Source organism: Canis lupus, chromosome 14, assembly GCF_048164855.1.
Source record: "Canis lupus baileyi chromosome 14, mCanLup2.hap1, whole genome shotgun sequence".
Taxonomy (NCBI): domain Eukaryota; kingdom Metazoa; phylum Chordata; class Mammalia; order Carnivora; family Canidae; genus Canis; species Canis lupus.
Genome location: NC_132851.1, coordinates 15,310,782 through 15,327,228, shown reverse-complemented (window position 1 = coordinate 15,327,228; position 16,447 = coordinate 15,310,782). Strand labels below are relative to the sequence as shown.

The 16,447-nt window shown below is 32.0% G+C and overlaps 1 protein-coding gene across 1 annotated transcript in view; it reads left to right on the top strand.

Moving 5' to 3' along the window:
* CSMD3 (CUB and Sushi multiple domains 3) overlaps nucleotides 1–16,447 on the top strand; it is a 1,168,727-nt gene that overhangs the window by 121,125 nt on the left and 1,031,155 nt on the right. Inside the window, exon 2 of the mRNA XM_072774281.1 lies at nucleotides 2,868–3,090. Coding sequence (XP_072630382.1) covers nucleotides 2,868–3,090 — 223 coding nt within the window. The remainder of the gene's footprint in view (nucleotides 1–2,867; nucleotides 3,091–16,447) is intronic.

Here is a 16,447-nt window from a genome sequence, read left to right as displayed (position 1 = left end):
TCCAGAATCAATGATATTTTACAGGGACACACAAAAAGATTCAGAAAATTATGCATAGTATAACTGATTCGGTTGGTAAATATGTATATATATATGTATATATATACATATACATACATATACACATATATATAAAATGCATGGAAATATGCATATACCTGCATTTGCCTAGAAATGACCTAGAGAGAGATACATACTAAGATGATAACAATGTATCACAATCAACCTTGTGAAACATATGTGAATCAGGGAGATTTCATTTTACTTTTAAGAACTGCATTTCTTTCTGTTTTTGGGGGGTTTGTGTGTGGAAATTATAAACCTATTGTTGGAAAAAATGTACTTTGTTATGAATAATGTGATGTTTAATCAAACTTTGATATAAGCAAAAAATGAAAACAAAATGAAGAACACAAATAAGAAAGCTTAAAAATAGGTAAAATTCTTAATTTGCCTCAAGAGAAAAAGGAAAACAACTGAAATATTTGAATCAGCAGGCCCTTAAATAATTAGTGGACAGAGCCGAACATGTTATTTTAGGACATATGTCCTTTTTCTGAAGCCATCAGGGTTATGGGGCTTGTGAATATATAAAACAGCTCATAGATCAGATTGTAGCTGAAAGGGATTCATGCTTGCATTTAGTTATGAAGTTCAAATTGGAAGCTGTTCAGGCAGAAAACTAATAGAAATGGGTGATAGCTAATTAACCTAAGGCTTCAAAGTAATTGCTCTGCAAGAAGCAATTTAAAAGGGACCTTTCTCCTTTTTTTATTTTATTTTATTTTTTATTTTTGAAAATCATAAAATGCCCTATTTGACTTTTGGTGGATGAGCAAAAATATATGTATACACACAAATAGTGACTTTTTTTTTTTTTTTTAGAAATTTCTACCTTATCCAACTTCTTAGTAACTTTTTAAAAGGCCAACAGAATCACAAGAACTGTGCTTTATATATTTATATTTATATATTTATAAGCTTATATAAATTTATATTTGTATATAACTATGCTGGATATCCCAGATTTAAGACTGCTGTAAATGGAGATCATCAGAGAAGGTCTCTAAGTAAATATGGGTAGGAAGATAGGGTTATACTAATTAATTGCCTTAAGCCACCTGCCTCATCTCTGGTCAGCAGAGCCAACTCCTTAGAGTATACAATTGTTTGATAGAGCAGTGGATCCCCTAGCAAAAGCATAGTGTTCTTGTGAAAAGAGAGATCAAGGAACTTACAACATCCCAAATCATTCTCTGTCTGCCACGATCTACCACTCTGGCTTCCCAACTGCCATGCATGGTTCCTCATATTTTTCAAAAACATCCATACCTATATACCATGTACTCATTCCTTTCCAGGGAGAGGAGCTTCATATTTCCTACATTTCTATATCCAGTTCTAAATATAGATACTTTGGGTAGTATGGTGTTCTCTCCCCCAAATTAGCTCATATTTCTGACTTATAGCTTCATGGCACAGAAGCTTCATGTGCAACCCACAGATTTGGAAATAACACCAATGTGGAGAATTCCTATCAGAACTTCTGCAACCCTGGATCCAATCTTTAATTGCATATACACTGGTTTAGATACATGCTGGGACCATCTACCCTATTATATAAACTTTAGGTTACATTACCCAATATGACTATAAACTAGTATATATTCATAAATAATATCCCAAGAAACATGGTTAGTTTTCTTGGTGTCTCCAAGAGTCAAGCTATCAATAATTTAGATTTCCCATAGATTTAGAACTCCCATAGAACCATGGAATTTTTTTTAAGATTTATTTATTGATTTTTATTTATTTTTTTAAGATTTTATTTATTTATTCATGAGCAACAGAGAGAGAGGGAGAGAGAGAAGCAGAGACACACAGGAAGAGGGAGAAGCAGGCTCCATGCAAGGAGCCAGATGTGGGACTTGATCCCCAGACTCCAGGATCACACCCTAGGCTGAAGGCAGGGGCTTTAAACCACTGAGCCACCCAGGGATCCCTTGTTTATTTATTTTAGAGAGAAAGAGGGGAGGGACAGTGGGAGAGGGAGAGAATCCTCAAACAGACTCCTCTCTGAGCATAGAGCCTGATGCAGGGCTCTATCCCATGACCCCAAGATCATGACCAGAGCCAAAATCAAGTGTCCAACACTCAACCGAGCTTCTCAGGCACACTGAACCATGGAAGTTCTTAAGATGGCTTCTGTCAGTTGTCCTGGATTCGTATTTTGAATATATTTTCTTCCCAACCTTAGTTTTCATGCTGATATAGTTAGTTGAGGATTGTGTTTATCCTGGCCCAACTACTCTGGTCAAAGACAAATTGATTACTTAGATTTTCTTTTAGATCTGAACCATTTATCTTTCTGGTAGAATCAGGGTGGGAAGGATTTTCCTAAGGTACGTTGGCTACATGGTAGAGATATGGACACAAAAGAGTTAGGCTACTTTACCAAGAAAAAGTGGAGTTAATTTTCTATGACATAAAATGCATACTAAAATCATTTAATTTTCAATATTGGTTATGATTGCCTACAATTATATGGAAAACTTCTTCAGGGAAGATATCATGTTCTAAGATTTTGTTGTCTGTTGGATCATGAAATGGAGAATGATACGTGGAGAATTTTACTTCATCAACTGGTTTATAATTCCTAATCATAATCATAAATACCAATGATTTTGCTACATGTCTTACGTTTAAAAAAAAGAAAATTAGATAATTTACCTATCTCTTGCCATTTACAAAATTATAGTAATATAGGTCTTAGAAAAACAAAAAAAAATTTTTTCAAAATTACATGTCTCCTGGATTGTTTGTGCTTTATATAACATTAATGTCTGTTTATTTGTCTTTTGTTGCAGGATTTATTTATACATGTGGTGGAACTTTAAAAGGACTTAATGGCACTATAGAAAGCCCTGGTTTTCCATACGGATATCCAAATGGTGCAAACTGTACATGGGTAATAATAGCAGAAGAACGGAATAGAATACAAATTGTATTTCAGTCATTTGCTCTAGAAGAAGAATATGACTACTTATCCTTATATGATGGACATCCTCATCCTACAAACTTTAGGACAAGGTTAGTGCATTTTGAATGGAAGAATGGAGGGCAAATACATTATGGGTAAAGTTTATTTTACAAAGGATAAGTAACATTTGTAGTGCAATTTTAATAAAGTCATATTCACCACTTAATTATTGTTCATTTGGAAATATATCATCTCATGCACATGTTAGTTCATTATCTTTGGATTCATAATGCTAGCATATTAATATTATCTCTTCAAAAAAGTGAGCGTAAATTGAATTATGACCTCTTTATATAGGTTAAAGATGTTTTGTATTTTTAAATACTTATTTTCAGGTTTTATTATTTATGAGTATACCTGTTGATAAAGTGAAAGCATACCGTGTAATGTGGCTACTCAACTTTAATATACAATATGCTTAAAATACTTAAAATCAATATTTGTATAAGAAAATATGTTAATTTTATATAATATGTATGGTTTATAAAATTTAAATATCTAAAAAGTAGGCCTTTTTATGTCACTAACTGGGAAATTTACATTTCTGTCCATACAACTGAAATTATTTTCAACCTACTTGATAAAACAGGAAAATTAACTGACACTTGTCTATTATTTAAGTGGTTCTTCAAAATTTCTTCTTGGAAAATAGGGTGTCTAAACATATGAGAAATTTTTGCTGTCTTAGTGAATACTCCTTTTAAATATAAATCAATTTTAATTCAACCAAGTTCAAAATGCCAGATATACATATTTCAGTTAGCCTCAGATTTTTACCAATGTGAGTAGTTTTTTTTAGCTGTAGTAAACTGTTTTTGAACTCTTAAGTCAAAATATTCTAAGCAGATACACTCTAAGAAAAGATTCTCTACATACTTGGGGATGTTTACACCATAATGATAGTTAAAAATGTCTGAGTTTTTTCAAACCAATGAAAAATTACAATGCAATGAAAAGTTCACTAGATTGATTAGGATAAAGGTTTTGTTTGTTGTTATGTATTCAATTACTGAGTATTTTTAATTGCTTCTTCCCTTTACATGAAGTCTTTCAATATCTATCCCTCTAAGAAATAGACAAAAAGGCTGACGTGTCTGACACTGTTACTTTATTAGTATGGCAAAGACCATTAAAAACTGAATGTCTTTTGTTAATGACATAGCACTAAGTCAAGATAGAAAACAGAGGGCACTGTGTATACTAGATGGTGTGTGGAGGTGGTGGGTAGGTATTTGTGTTCACCTGTACACATCCAAACAGATTATAGGCTAAAGGAAAATAAGAAAGATAATTTTTAGAGTTCCCAGTTGGCTAAAATGATGTATGTAAAAGGACAAAACCTTTTTTTGTATATTTTCTTTACAATAGCACTTTGTGCAATGTAATTGGTGTAATAGAAAAAAGAAAGAAAGCTCTCAATGCTACCTGGTAGTTTCTAACTATAAAAATCACTGATAATATGGGTTGCATAAGCATCTATTCTCTTTAGATCCACTTGAAAATGAGAAAACGCATTTTTATTTTACCTCTGCTCCTTTTTTTTAAAGAAACAATTGTGGCCTCTGGGAAGTTAAAAGACTTTGTCAGATGGGGAAAATCAATTTTTTCTTCTCATTCTTTCTTTCCTAATTTGTAAATGGGAATAATAGCACTTAATTTACAGAGATTCTGTGCATGCTACAATGTAATGAAATCTCAATAAATCTAACGTTTATTATTTATTAAGTCCCCTGTACCTGACACTAAGTATTTTGTATTCATTATATTTTTTAACTTCTCAAACAATGTGAAAAGATTTCTATTATCATCAACGTTTTACAACTGGGAAAATAAGTCTTACATTACTTGCCCAAAGTTAATTTTGTTGAAAATAGCAAGTGGCAGGATCATCACTGCAATGCGGATTTGTTTCAGTTCAGAGTTTAAGCTTGTTAAAAAAAGAAATAAAATTCATGATATATAATTCATAAATAATGTATATAATATCCATGGCTTAAATATTGATATATGAATTAAAGCCTGTTTTTCTTTGACAAGATTTAATTAATAAGGTAAGTAACAAAACAAATTTTTTAAAAGATGCTATTTATTTATTCATGAGAAACACAGATTGAGAGGCAGAGACATAGGCAGAGGGAGAAGCAGGCTCCTCGCAGGGAGCCTGATATAGGACTGGATCCCGGGAACCCAGGATCATGACCTGAGTGAAACGCAGACACTAAAACGCTTAGCCACCCAGGTGTCCCAAAACAAATATTTTTAAGCATGTATAACATACAAAGATATAACCCAAAATATAAATTACAAATTTATTCGTGGTATTTGCTTTACGGTCTTTTAATATGTACTCTATACCATTTTGCTCACAGTTGGATGTATAAAGGTCTTTATGCTTAAGGAAATACTATTGGTAATGTTACAGCTTATTTTAATTAGTAAGACCAGGGAGGAGAAAATCCAGTGTGTAACCTACAGAACCTTCCAGACTGTGTTATATACAAAGTCTGCTGTTTGATTAGAAGTTGAAACTGCTCCTGGCAGTTTTGATTCATTTTTGTGTCTGTCTATTTGACTCACGGTTTTCTTGCTTTTTATTTCTCTCACATTCTCAATTAATACATCTTTATGGTATGTCTTCTGTTCTCTGTCTTTGTAAATTGATACTTATATTTAGTTATTTTCCATGAGCTCCAATAGATATTTTTTAATGGCTTGCTATACCTGGCTTACATAAAGCAGAGAAGGTAGTTTGTAGGTCTTGTCATTCTTGCTTGTATAAATAGAAAAACATATTGGATTTGGCAAACACAATTTCATACTTTCAAAGTAGTCTCTAAGCCTCCAATTTTTGATGATCCTGCTTGTTTTCCTGTGGGCTGTTAATTTATTAAATAGAATTTGATATTGGGGGCTAAATGTTGTACACCAAGACACCATTAGAGAATTGCTTCATAGTTGTGCAACTCGCTTAGATGCATAGAAGTAATTCTAAGCTTCCTTTTCTTTTTTGTGTATTTTATTTTCTCAATAAGAAAATTATACCAAAAGTCAAAAAAATAATTTTAATCTTATGGGCTTTATTTACATATTTAGGATCATACTACATGTGCTATTTATGTTCTTATTCAATCTCCCGACATTAAAATATACATATTTCACATGTGACTAGAATTTTTATCATCAAATTCTTGGATGCTTATATTTAATTATACTATAATTCATTTAATTATTCTCATATTACAAAGGATCAAGTTGATTGTTTTTTCTTTTTGTAAGTAATTCAGCATTAGCTTTAATCCAGATAACAACCTCAATCACCATCCATAGGTGAAAAGTATTCCAGAAAAACAGTGTTTCATTCCAATCTCTGTTATAAAATTGACATGAAAAGTGCTCAGGACCAGTCAACACACAAAATAAATCACAGTATCAAGTTGTTTCCATTTACACTTTTTCATCCTATTGTTAGAAACAAAGTAAGTTTTTGATAATGTTTGATTTTCTAAAGAAATAACTTCTAAGGCTGTCATTGAAAAAAAGGAGGTAATTATCATAAAGCTTTAGTATATAAATGGCCACAACATGAATTTTATCTTCTTAAATTGCAATGAAATTTCTTGAATTAATAATGCTAATAATGTAAATAATGTAAAAATAAAAGCAAAAAATAGGCAAATATAGTGCAGGTAAGTGTAAACATAAAAACACTATTTTTAGAGGAGACAGGAATAAAAATAACTGCTATACAGAAATAGAAATCCACCTGAGGAGGACAGGTAGTGCTAAGAGAGTCTTCAGTTTTATTTTTTTCTGGTTTCATGAAGATAATTGACATATAACATTGTGTAAGATTAAGGTGTACAACATGATAACTTGATATACAAATACATATTGTGAAATGATTACCACAATAAGGTTAACACCTCTATCACCTCACATACTTGCCATGTCCATTAATCATTCTATCAGCAACTTTCAAGTGTATAAATACAGTATTGTTAGCTATAATCACCTTGACATACATTAGATGCCCAAGACTTTTTCTCTTATAACTGGAAACTAATAATATTTCAACAAAATCTCCCCATTTCCCCAACCCCCAGCCCCTGGCAACACCATTCTACTCCATTCCTCTGAGTTAGGCTTGATTACTTACTTACTTACTTATTTATTTATTTATTTATTTATTTATTTATTTATTTATTTACTTATTTAGATTTTATTTATTTATTCGAGAGAGAGAGGCAGAGACCCAGGCAGAGGGAGAAGCAGGGAACCTGATGTGCGACTCAATCCCGGGACTCCAGGATCACGCCCTGGGCTGAAGGCAGGTGCTAATACCACTGAGCCACCCAGGATCCCCTAGGAATTTTTAAAATCCATATGTAAGTGATATATAACACTAGTAGTTGACTTATCATCTATTGATGGACACTTAAGGTTGTTTCTGTCTCTTAACTGTCGTAAACAAAGTTTCAATAAACATGTACTTATTTCTTCAAGATAGTGACTTCATTTCCTTTGGACATGTGCCCAGAAATAGAATGCTGGATTATATGGTTGTTCTAATTTAAATTTTTTGAAGAATATCCATAGTGTTTTCCATAGTGGCTGAACAAATGTACATTTCCATTAACGTTACACAGGTGTTCCCTTTCTCTGATATCCTCACCAATACTTATCTCTTTTCTTTTTTGATAATAATCATTCTAACAGGTGTGAGGTGATATAATTTTTATTTGCATTTCTCTGATGATTAGTGATGTCAAGTAACTCTTAGTTTACCTATTGAGCACTTGTGTGACTTCTTTGGAAAAATGTTTATTCAAGTCCTTTGCTCATTTTTAATTGGATTATTTGTGGTATAAGATACAGATCAGATTCATTCTTTTGCATATGTTTATCCAGGTTTTTTTAAAAAGATTTTATTTATTTATTCATGAGGGACACACACACACACACACACACACACACACACACAGAGGCACTGACACAGGCAGATGGCTAAGCGGGCTCCATGCAGGGAGCCCGAAGCAGGACTTGATCCCAGAACCGTGGGATCACACCCTGAGCCAAAGGCAGACGCTCAATCACTGAGCCACTCAGAAATCCCATATTTATCCAGTTTTCCCAGCACAATTTATTAAAGAGACTGTCCTTTCCCCACTGGCTATTTTTGGCTCACTTATCAAATATTAATTTACCGTGTGGTGGTGGTGGGTGATTCTTTCTTGGTTCTCCATTCCGTTCCTCTGGTCTAATGTGTCTGATTTTTACCAGTACCATGCTGGTTTGATGACTGTGGCTTTGTAATATATTTTGAAATCAGGATATGTGATGCATCCAACTTTGTTCTTCTTACTGCTACTTTGTTTTTTTCTCATGCTTCTTCTTACTGAAGTGCTTTGACAATTCAGGGTCTTTTGGGGTTCCATATAAATTTTAGGATTGCTTTTTCTACTTCTGTAAAAAGTGCCATTGGAATTTTGAAAAGGACTACATGGACTGCACAAATAACTTTGGGTATTAAGGACTTTTAATAATACTAATTCTTCTTTCTGATCCATGAACAAGGGATAGCCTTCCATTTATTTGTGTCTTTATTTTTTTCATTAAAATCACTTTTTTTTCAGCGTGTAAGTCTTTTACTTCCTTAGTTAAATTGATTCCAAAGTACTTTATTGTTTTCAATGCTGTTATAAAGGTATTGTTGCCTTTCTTTCTTTTTCATATAGTTTATTTTTAGGGTATAAATATGCAACTGATTTTTGTATATTGATTTTGTTATCTGCAACTTCACTGAATTAGTTTGTTAGTTCTAACAGGGTGTTGGGGTCTTTAGGGTTTTCTATATATAAGACCATATCATATGCAAAAATAAATTTACATTTTACTTTCACATTTGAATGTCTTTTATTTCTGTCTCTTATGTGTTTGCTCTGGCTAGGACTTCCAATACTGTGTTGAATTTGAGTAGTGAGAGCAGGCAACCTTGTCTTGTTCCACATCTTAGAGTAAAACTTTCAACCTTTCATTACTGAGTATGATGTCAGCTGTGGGGTGGTCCTATATGGACTTTATTATGTTATGTTCCTTCTGTATCTAATTTGTTAAGAATGTTTATCATGAATAGATGTGAATTTTTGTCAAATGCATTTTTCTGCATCTATTGAAATAATCATATAATTTTTATCTTTCATTATATTAATGCGATGCATCACATTGATTAATTTGAATATATTAAAACATCCTTGCATCCCAGGGATAAATCCTACAATCATGGTGTATAATATTTCAATGTGCTATTGACTTTAGTTTTCTAGTATTTAGTTGAGATTTATAAATCTATATTTGTCAGGGATATTAGCCTGTAGTTTCCTGTTCTTGTGTTGTCCTTATCTGCCTTTGGTAACAGGGTAATGAAGGCCTCATAAGATTTGGAAGTTTTTCCTTTTCTTCAATGTTTTGCAAGAGTTTAAAAAGACTTGTCTTTAGTTCTTAATATATTTGGTAGAATTCAACAGGAAGCCATCTGATTATGGGCTTTTTATTTGTTCAGATTTTGTTCTAGGTTACCTATTTTTTGGGTGAATAATTGTTCATAGTAGTCTCTATGCATTTCTGTGGTATCAGTTGTAATGTTTCTTCTTTCATTTCTGGTTTTATTTATTTGAATTGTTGCTCTTTTTTTTTCTTAGTCTAGCTACAGTTTTCTCAACTCTATCTTTTCAGAATATCTGCTCTAAGTTTTGTTGATCCTTCTATTGTGTTTCTGGGCTCTATTTCATTCATTTATCTTCTGAAATTTGTTATTTTCTTCCTTCTGATAACTTCTGGGCTTAGTTTGTTCTTTTTCTAGTTCCTTGAGGTGTAAAGTTAGGTTGTTTATATGAGATTTTTCTTTTTTCTTAATGTAGGCTTTTGTCATTGTGACTTTCCACTTAGAATTGCTTTGCTTTATCTGATAAAGTTTTGTTATGTTATGATTCCTTTTTTGTTTGTTTCAAGGTTTTTTAAATTTCTCTTTTGATTTCTTCTAGACTTATCAATTGTTCAAGAGTGTATTAATTTCCACATATTTATAAATTTTCCAGTATTTTTCCTATTATTGAATTCTAGTTTTATATTACTGCATTTAAAAAGTATACCCAATATGATTTTAATCTTCTTAAACTTATTAAGACTTGTTTTATGACTTAAACTATTATCTATCCTGGAGAATATCCCATGTGTGCTTGAGAATAATCTGTATTCTGTTGCCATTAGGTAAAATGTTCTCTATGTATCTATCTGGCCCATTTGATCTAAAGTATAGTTCAAGTCCGATGTGTCCATAATGATTTTCTGTGTGGATATGTATTCATTGTTGAAAGTGAGTACTGACATCTCCTACTATGATTTTATTGTAGTGTATGTCTGCTTTCAGATCAGTCACTATTTGCTTAATATATTTAAGTGCTCAGAGATTAAGTGTTCATATATTTACAATTGTTATAACATTTTGATGTATTGACTCATTTTTCTTTATAAATGACATTTGCCTCCTATTACAATTTTGAATTAACCTCCGTTTTATCTAATAAAACATAGGTAACCTTGCTGTTTTCTGGTTTACATTTCCAGAGAATGTTCTTTTTTACTACTTCACATTAGATCTCTGTGTATTCTTAAAGTATATTTATTGTAGATAGCAAATAATTGAGTCCTGCTTTTACACATCCAGCCGTGCTATTCCTTTTTTATCTGAGAGTTTAATCCATTTAGATTTAAAGTAATGATAGTTAAACACTTAGATCTGTCACTTTGTCAATTGTTTCTGACATTTTGTAATTCCTTTGATCCTTTCTTCCTCTCTTCTGTCTTCCTTTGTAAATTGAAAATTTTCCATAGTGGTATGCTTTGATTCCCTTTTCTTTATCTTTTGGTATCAATTATAGGTTTTTACTTTGTGATTACTATGAGGCTTACTTAAAATATCTTATATACACTACCGTCTATTTTGTGCCGATGACAACTTCAGTTGCATATAAAAAACTCTATCCTTTTATTACTGTCCCCTACATTTTATGTCACATTTTACAACCTTTAATATTACATATCCATTAACAAATTATTGTAGCTGTAGTCATTTATAATATTTTTGTCTCTTATCCTTTATATTAGGGTTAAATCTTAACAAGAGTTGAAAATTAAGTCCTTATAATAGCTACACTATAATATTAAAGAATTGTAAATTTAACTATATACTTACTTTTACCAGTGTTGTATTTTCATATGTTTTCATGTTACTGATTAGCATCTTTTCATTTCAGTTTGAAGAACTCATTTCAGAACTCCTTGTAAAGCAGGTGTAGTGGTAAACTCCCTCAACATTTGTTTACTTGGGGGAAATCTTTATGTCCCCTTTTCTGAAGGATAATTGTCTGGTAAAGTATTCTTGGGTTAGCAGGTTTTTTGTTTGTTTGTTTGTTTTGTTTTTGTTTTTGTTTTTAGCACTTCACATATTCATCCCACTCTCTCCTGGTCTGCAATATTTCTGCTGTGAAGTCTACTGATAGCTTTATGTGGGTATACTTTTATATGAGAATATTTTTTTCTTGCTGCTTTAAAATTACTTTTCTTTGATTTTTAAATAGTTTTATTTTGTGTCTCAGAGAAACATTGTTTGGGGTTGAAATTTTGAGATTACCTGTTATCTCCATGAAATTGACTTTCAAAATATCTCACCAGACTTCTGAAGTTCTCTGTCATTATTTCTTTAAATAAGCTTTTATTCTATTTTCTTCTTCTGGTTTCCTTCTGTGATTTCAATAATATATAAGTTGTTTCACTTAATGTATCCCATAGTTTACATAGGCTTTCATTGTTTTGTTTTGTTTTGTTTACCTCTGTGTGGGTAATTTCAAAGGACCTGTCTTCTGTTTCACAGGTTCTTTATTCTGTTTGATCCATTCTTTATGATGTTCTCTACTATATTTTTCCATCCACTCATTGTCTTCTTCAGCTCCAGATTTTAATTTTTTTTTCATGTTTTCTATCTGCTAAACTCATTTTCTTCACATTATTGTGTTCTTTATTTCCTTGAATTGTCTTTCTGTGTTTTCTTGTAACTCACTGATGTTCCTTAAAAGAGCTATTGAGAATTACTTATTTTGCAAATCACAGATCTTTTTTTTTTTTTTTTTTTTTGAGAATAGTCACTGAACCATCTTATGTTCATTTGGTATTGTGTTTTCTCCTTGATTTTTCATGTTCCTTGGAGTCTTGTGTTAATATCTTCAAATTTGAGAAAGCAGTCACTTCTTCCAGTCTTTACTGACTGACTTCAGGAGACAAATATTCTATCAGACTTTCTAGGAATTCTGGGGCCTTATCAGCCCTTTTATCTGGTTCACTAACTCTACTCTTCTTGTTCCCTCTTGTGGTGAAATTCTTATGCTTGCATACTTGCTCTCAATTTTTCAAAGCAAGGCCAGGTGATGACAGTCTCACTTTTACTTTCCCCAGGGTGGTGCTAAATGCTCAATTTAATGATTTCTTCCAGATATTCAGAGAAAAGCCAACTTTCCACATGTATTCACTAGCCCTCTGCAAAGGCTTGCCATCAGAAGCATACATAGACAGACAATCATGGCATGGGGGTGAGTGTAGGGGAAGTGTGAGGAGTGCTGGGGGTGCATGGGTCAGTTGGAGCATCTGTAGGTGAGGCATCCCTACCAGCTCATGGGAAGAATTCCTGGGGAGTCCATGGTGCTATAAGCAGACTCTATATCCCTCTGATGCCTTTTGAGGGCCATATCTTCCCATCTCCCAACTGATCTCCATCCCCCACTGTTCTGGGCATTATGAGAAAGAAATGGATCTTTCTGGCAGCATCCTACAAGCTGGGAAATCTGGGCTGTCATTCACATATTCTCACTTCTTCCCATGAGAGAAATCAAGAGCTAAGAAGTCTCAGCTGTGTCATCTTGAGGAAAGAATGATACAGGTTAAGTGAAACTGTTCTTGCCCTCTTTAATGCATCCAATCTTAAATTGTTTTGCTCCAGTTGTGTGCTGTAACATCTCTGCTAGATTCCTGGACTTCTAGAAAGGAATCTCATCTATGGACAATTGTCTAAATCAGTGTTCTTTAGGGAAAGATGGTAGAAAACTTTTATTCCAAGATGGTAACATCACTGAAATTTTATTTTTCCACTAAAATATTGTGGTCTGGGCCAGTTGAATAGAACCAGCAAAAGCTGGGATGAAAAATGGAAGTGAGAGACGTCCAAGGAAAAGGAACAATGAGGACAAACATCCTAATTGTGGATCATATGTGTGAAGATGAATACACAATAAGGCCTGAGAAGTTGATACAACAGGGTAAGACCATACAAAGTCTTGTAAACACTGAATTTTTTTTGAGTAAGCTAAAAGCCCATCAAAGAATTTTGAATAGAGATGTGACATGATCTAACGTGGACCACCATCAACATAATCAGTCTTTTGCACTGCACAGTTTCCAGGCCTTGGAACAAGCAATCCAGCCTGTGCTACTTTAGCCAGGTTCATGACCCTACCCCAACCTATGGTACTATTTCAGTGTGGGGAAAGGAGATGCATTTTGTACTGCATTCACAACAAGGAGGGCCTTTTTTAATTTCTCCTATCGATTTTTGCAATTCCCATAAACCGTGACCCTATTATATTTTAGAATCTGAAAGGATCACTTTAAGCTACTCTTTGGAAAACAGAATCTGTCAACAACTAACAAAAAGTTACCATTTGTTGATATAGTGAATTCTGTGATAGAAGTAGATATGACATGAATAACAAGTTACATAATATGCAACATCATTATATATAACTCTATTCCATTCAATCTTAAGAAAAAATTATTTTGTATGAAAATGTGAATTTTTTATATTTAAAGACAGTGGAAAATACAAAATTATTGAGAAAATTAAAATAGGTAACATAGTATAACTTCTCAAAATTCATTTACATAAATTTAATTTCCTATCATTATAAAACTTAACCAAAGTATAAAAAGATTACAAGATGTGACACCATGAATAAAAATATTTTCTATGATCAAAAGATACATCAAACAAATAAATATTTAAATAATTATCAAAGAAAATGATTTTCAAGATGTATAAAACAAAAAAGTCTTGATGTACTTAATATATAAATAACTTAAAATATGAAAATTATAGTCATATGAATGGAAATATGCAAAAATATGCATGGGAAGTTCACAATAGAATGATGTTAAATTGCTAACATAAAATAAGAAACTAGTAAAAATAAATCTTGCTAGCTATCTGAAAAAAACAAATGAAAGTAGCAATGTAATTTTTTTCAAAAACCTGTTTAAGACATAAACAATTATAAACACTGTTGGTGAGGCTATTTAGGTACTTTCCTATGTGAGTAGTGGGAATGTTAGTCTATGCACTATTTCTGAAGGACAACTGCATAAGGTATTTATCATATTAAACTTATTAATAACAAATAATATTTATAAGTAAGTAAATGAATAAAATGTTTACATCTCCAATTTGATATGGAATTTTTTTGCTGTTTTGTTGAAAGTAGCACAATTATGACTTTTATGATATGATAGATACTAATAACCAATGGAGAAAATTCAACATTTAGATAACAAATCTTATAAGAATTTGTTATGGATGGAGAAAAGGTTCAAAAAAATATGTCTGGCTAGCATTAAAAAACCAGATCGTAAGACAGAATGTATAATAATATAAGATAGCTTGTGCATTTGTATCTGTGTATACTTGTGAACTGAAAGATTTACTCCAAAATGACAATTGTGGTTATTTTATGATGATGGGACTATGAGGATTTTTCCATCTTGTTTACTAGTCTTTGAATTTTAAGACTTTCACCTTGAATACCCAGAGACATTAGAAAAGAAGAATTTTCTGGTTACTTTATATATCTTCCAAATTTTAAGAATATTTTTGTGATATGTACTAGTAAGTAAGTGATTTAATGTTTAAAATTTAAACTGGAAAAAAATAAAATAAAATTTAAACTGGGAGAGAACATCATTATAAAAATGAATATCACCTAAGTCCACTTTCAGTAAATTAGACCTGCAAGTAATTAAAACTATATCATAGAAGTTTATTTTTGAAATTTTCAAATTCAAGATCTAAGTTTACATACCTAATAATATAAAAGGATTGTGAAGAACAAAAATGTTTTTTTAAAGTTAAACAATGTGATATCAAAATAATTATGTGAGTCCATAAAAATCATTTGTTTTTTTCTAAACAATTTTTTTTATTTTCCAAATAATGGCCCTAAATCAATAGAGACAAACTTTAAGCCTCAGCATATTTATAAATGGACTACTTGTTCTCAATGTTGACTTAGTAAAAAACATTGAAGTATATTTTGAATTTTTTATGTTAATATACATTAGAATCAAAACTTAATGTATAATTGTGGCATTAATTTTCTACAGCTCAATATTTACATCTTAAGTGTACAATTAGGTGTTTTTGTTTCTGTTTTTTTTTACAGTAAGGTTTTGCTGAAACATGCATAAACTCATGTAACTTCCCTATGACCATACAGATATTTTCATCATCCCAGAAAGTCATATGCTATTCCTTTCCAGTCACTTTGGAAGGAACCACTGTAATAATTTGCTCTCCCATGCATTAGTTTGCTCCTTCTATATTTATATTCATAGAGATTGAATACTACCCTATATACTTTTTGTATCTGGTTTTTTTACTAAGTATATTGTTTTTGAGATTCATACTGCTGTGTCAACAGCTTATTCTCTTATGTTGTGGAGTAACATTTCATCACCTGAATAGTTTATTTTCCTGTTAAAGAAAGTCTGGATTTTTTTTTTTTTAAAGTTTGGAGCTATTCTGAATAAAGATGCAATCAATGTTCCCTACGAGTCTTTCTGAGGATGCATTTTCATTTGTCATAAATACTTGGTGGTAAAATTGTTTGATTATTGGGCAAGTCTATGTTTGATATCATAAAAATACTTCCAAACAGGTTTCTAAAAAGGTTGCTCTTTTTGTATTTTTTTTAAAAGGTTCATTTATTTGAGAGAGGGAGAGAAAAAGAGAGTGGGGGGATGGGGAGGGGGAGAGGTAGAGAGAAAATCCTCAGGCGCACTCCCACTGAGCATGGACCCTGAGGAGGCTCAATCTTACGACTTATGAGATCATGACCTGAGCTGAAATCAAGAGTTGGGCACTTAGATGACTGAGCACAGTTACAATGAAGCATATTTTAAGTAGCTTTTAAAAATGACTACTTAATTAACCAAATTTTGCTAGGCAAAGCTCTCTTATTTTTTTCTATTTCTATTGTAAAACTACCCCTTGTTTTTTGGTTTTGTTTGTTTTACTTTGTGATTATCCATAAT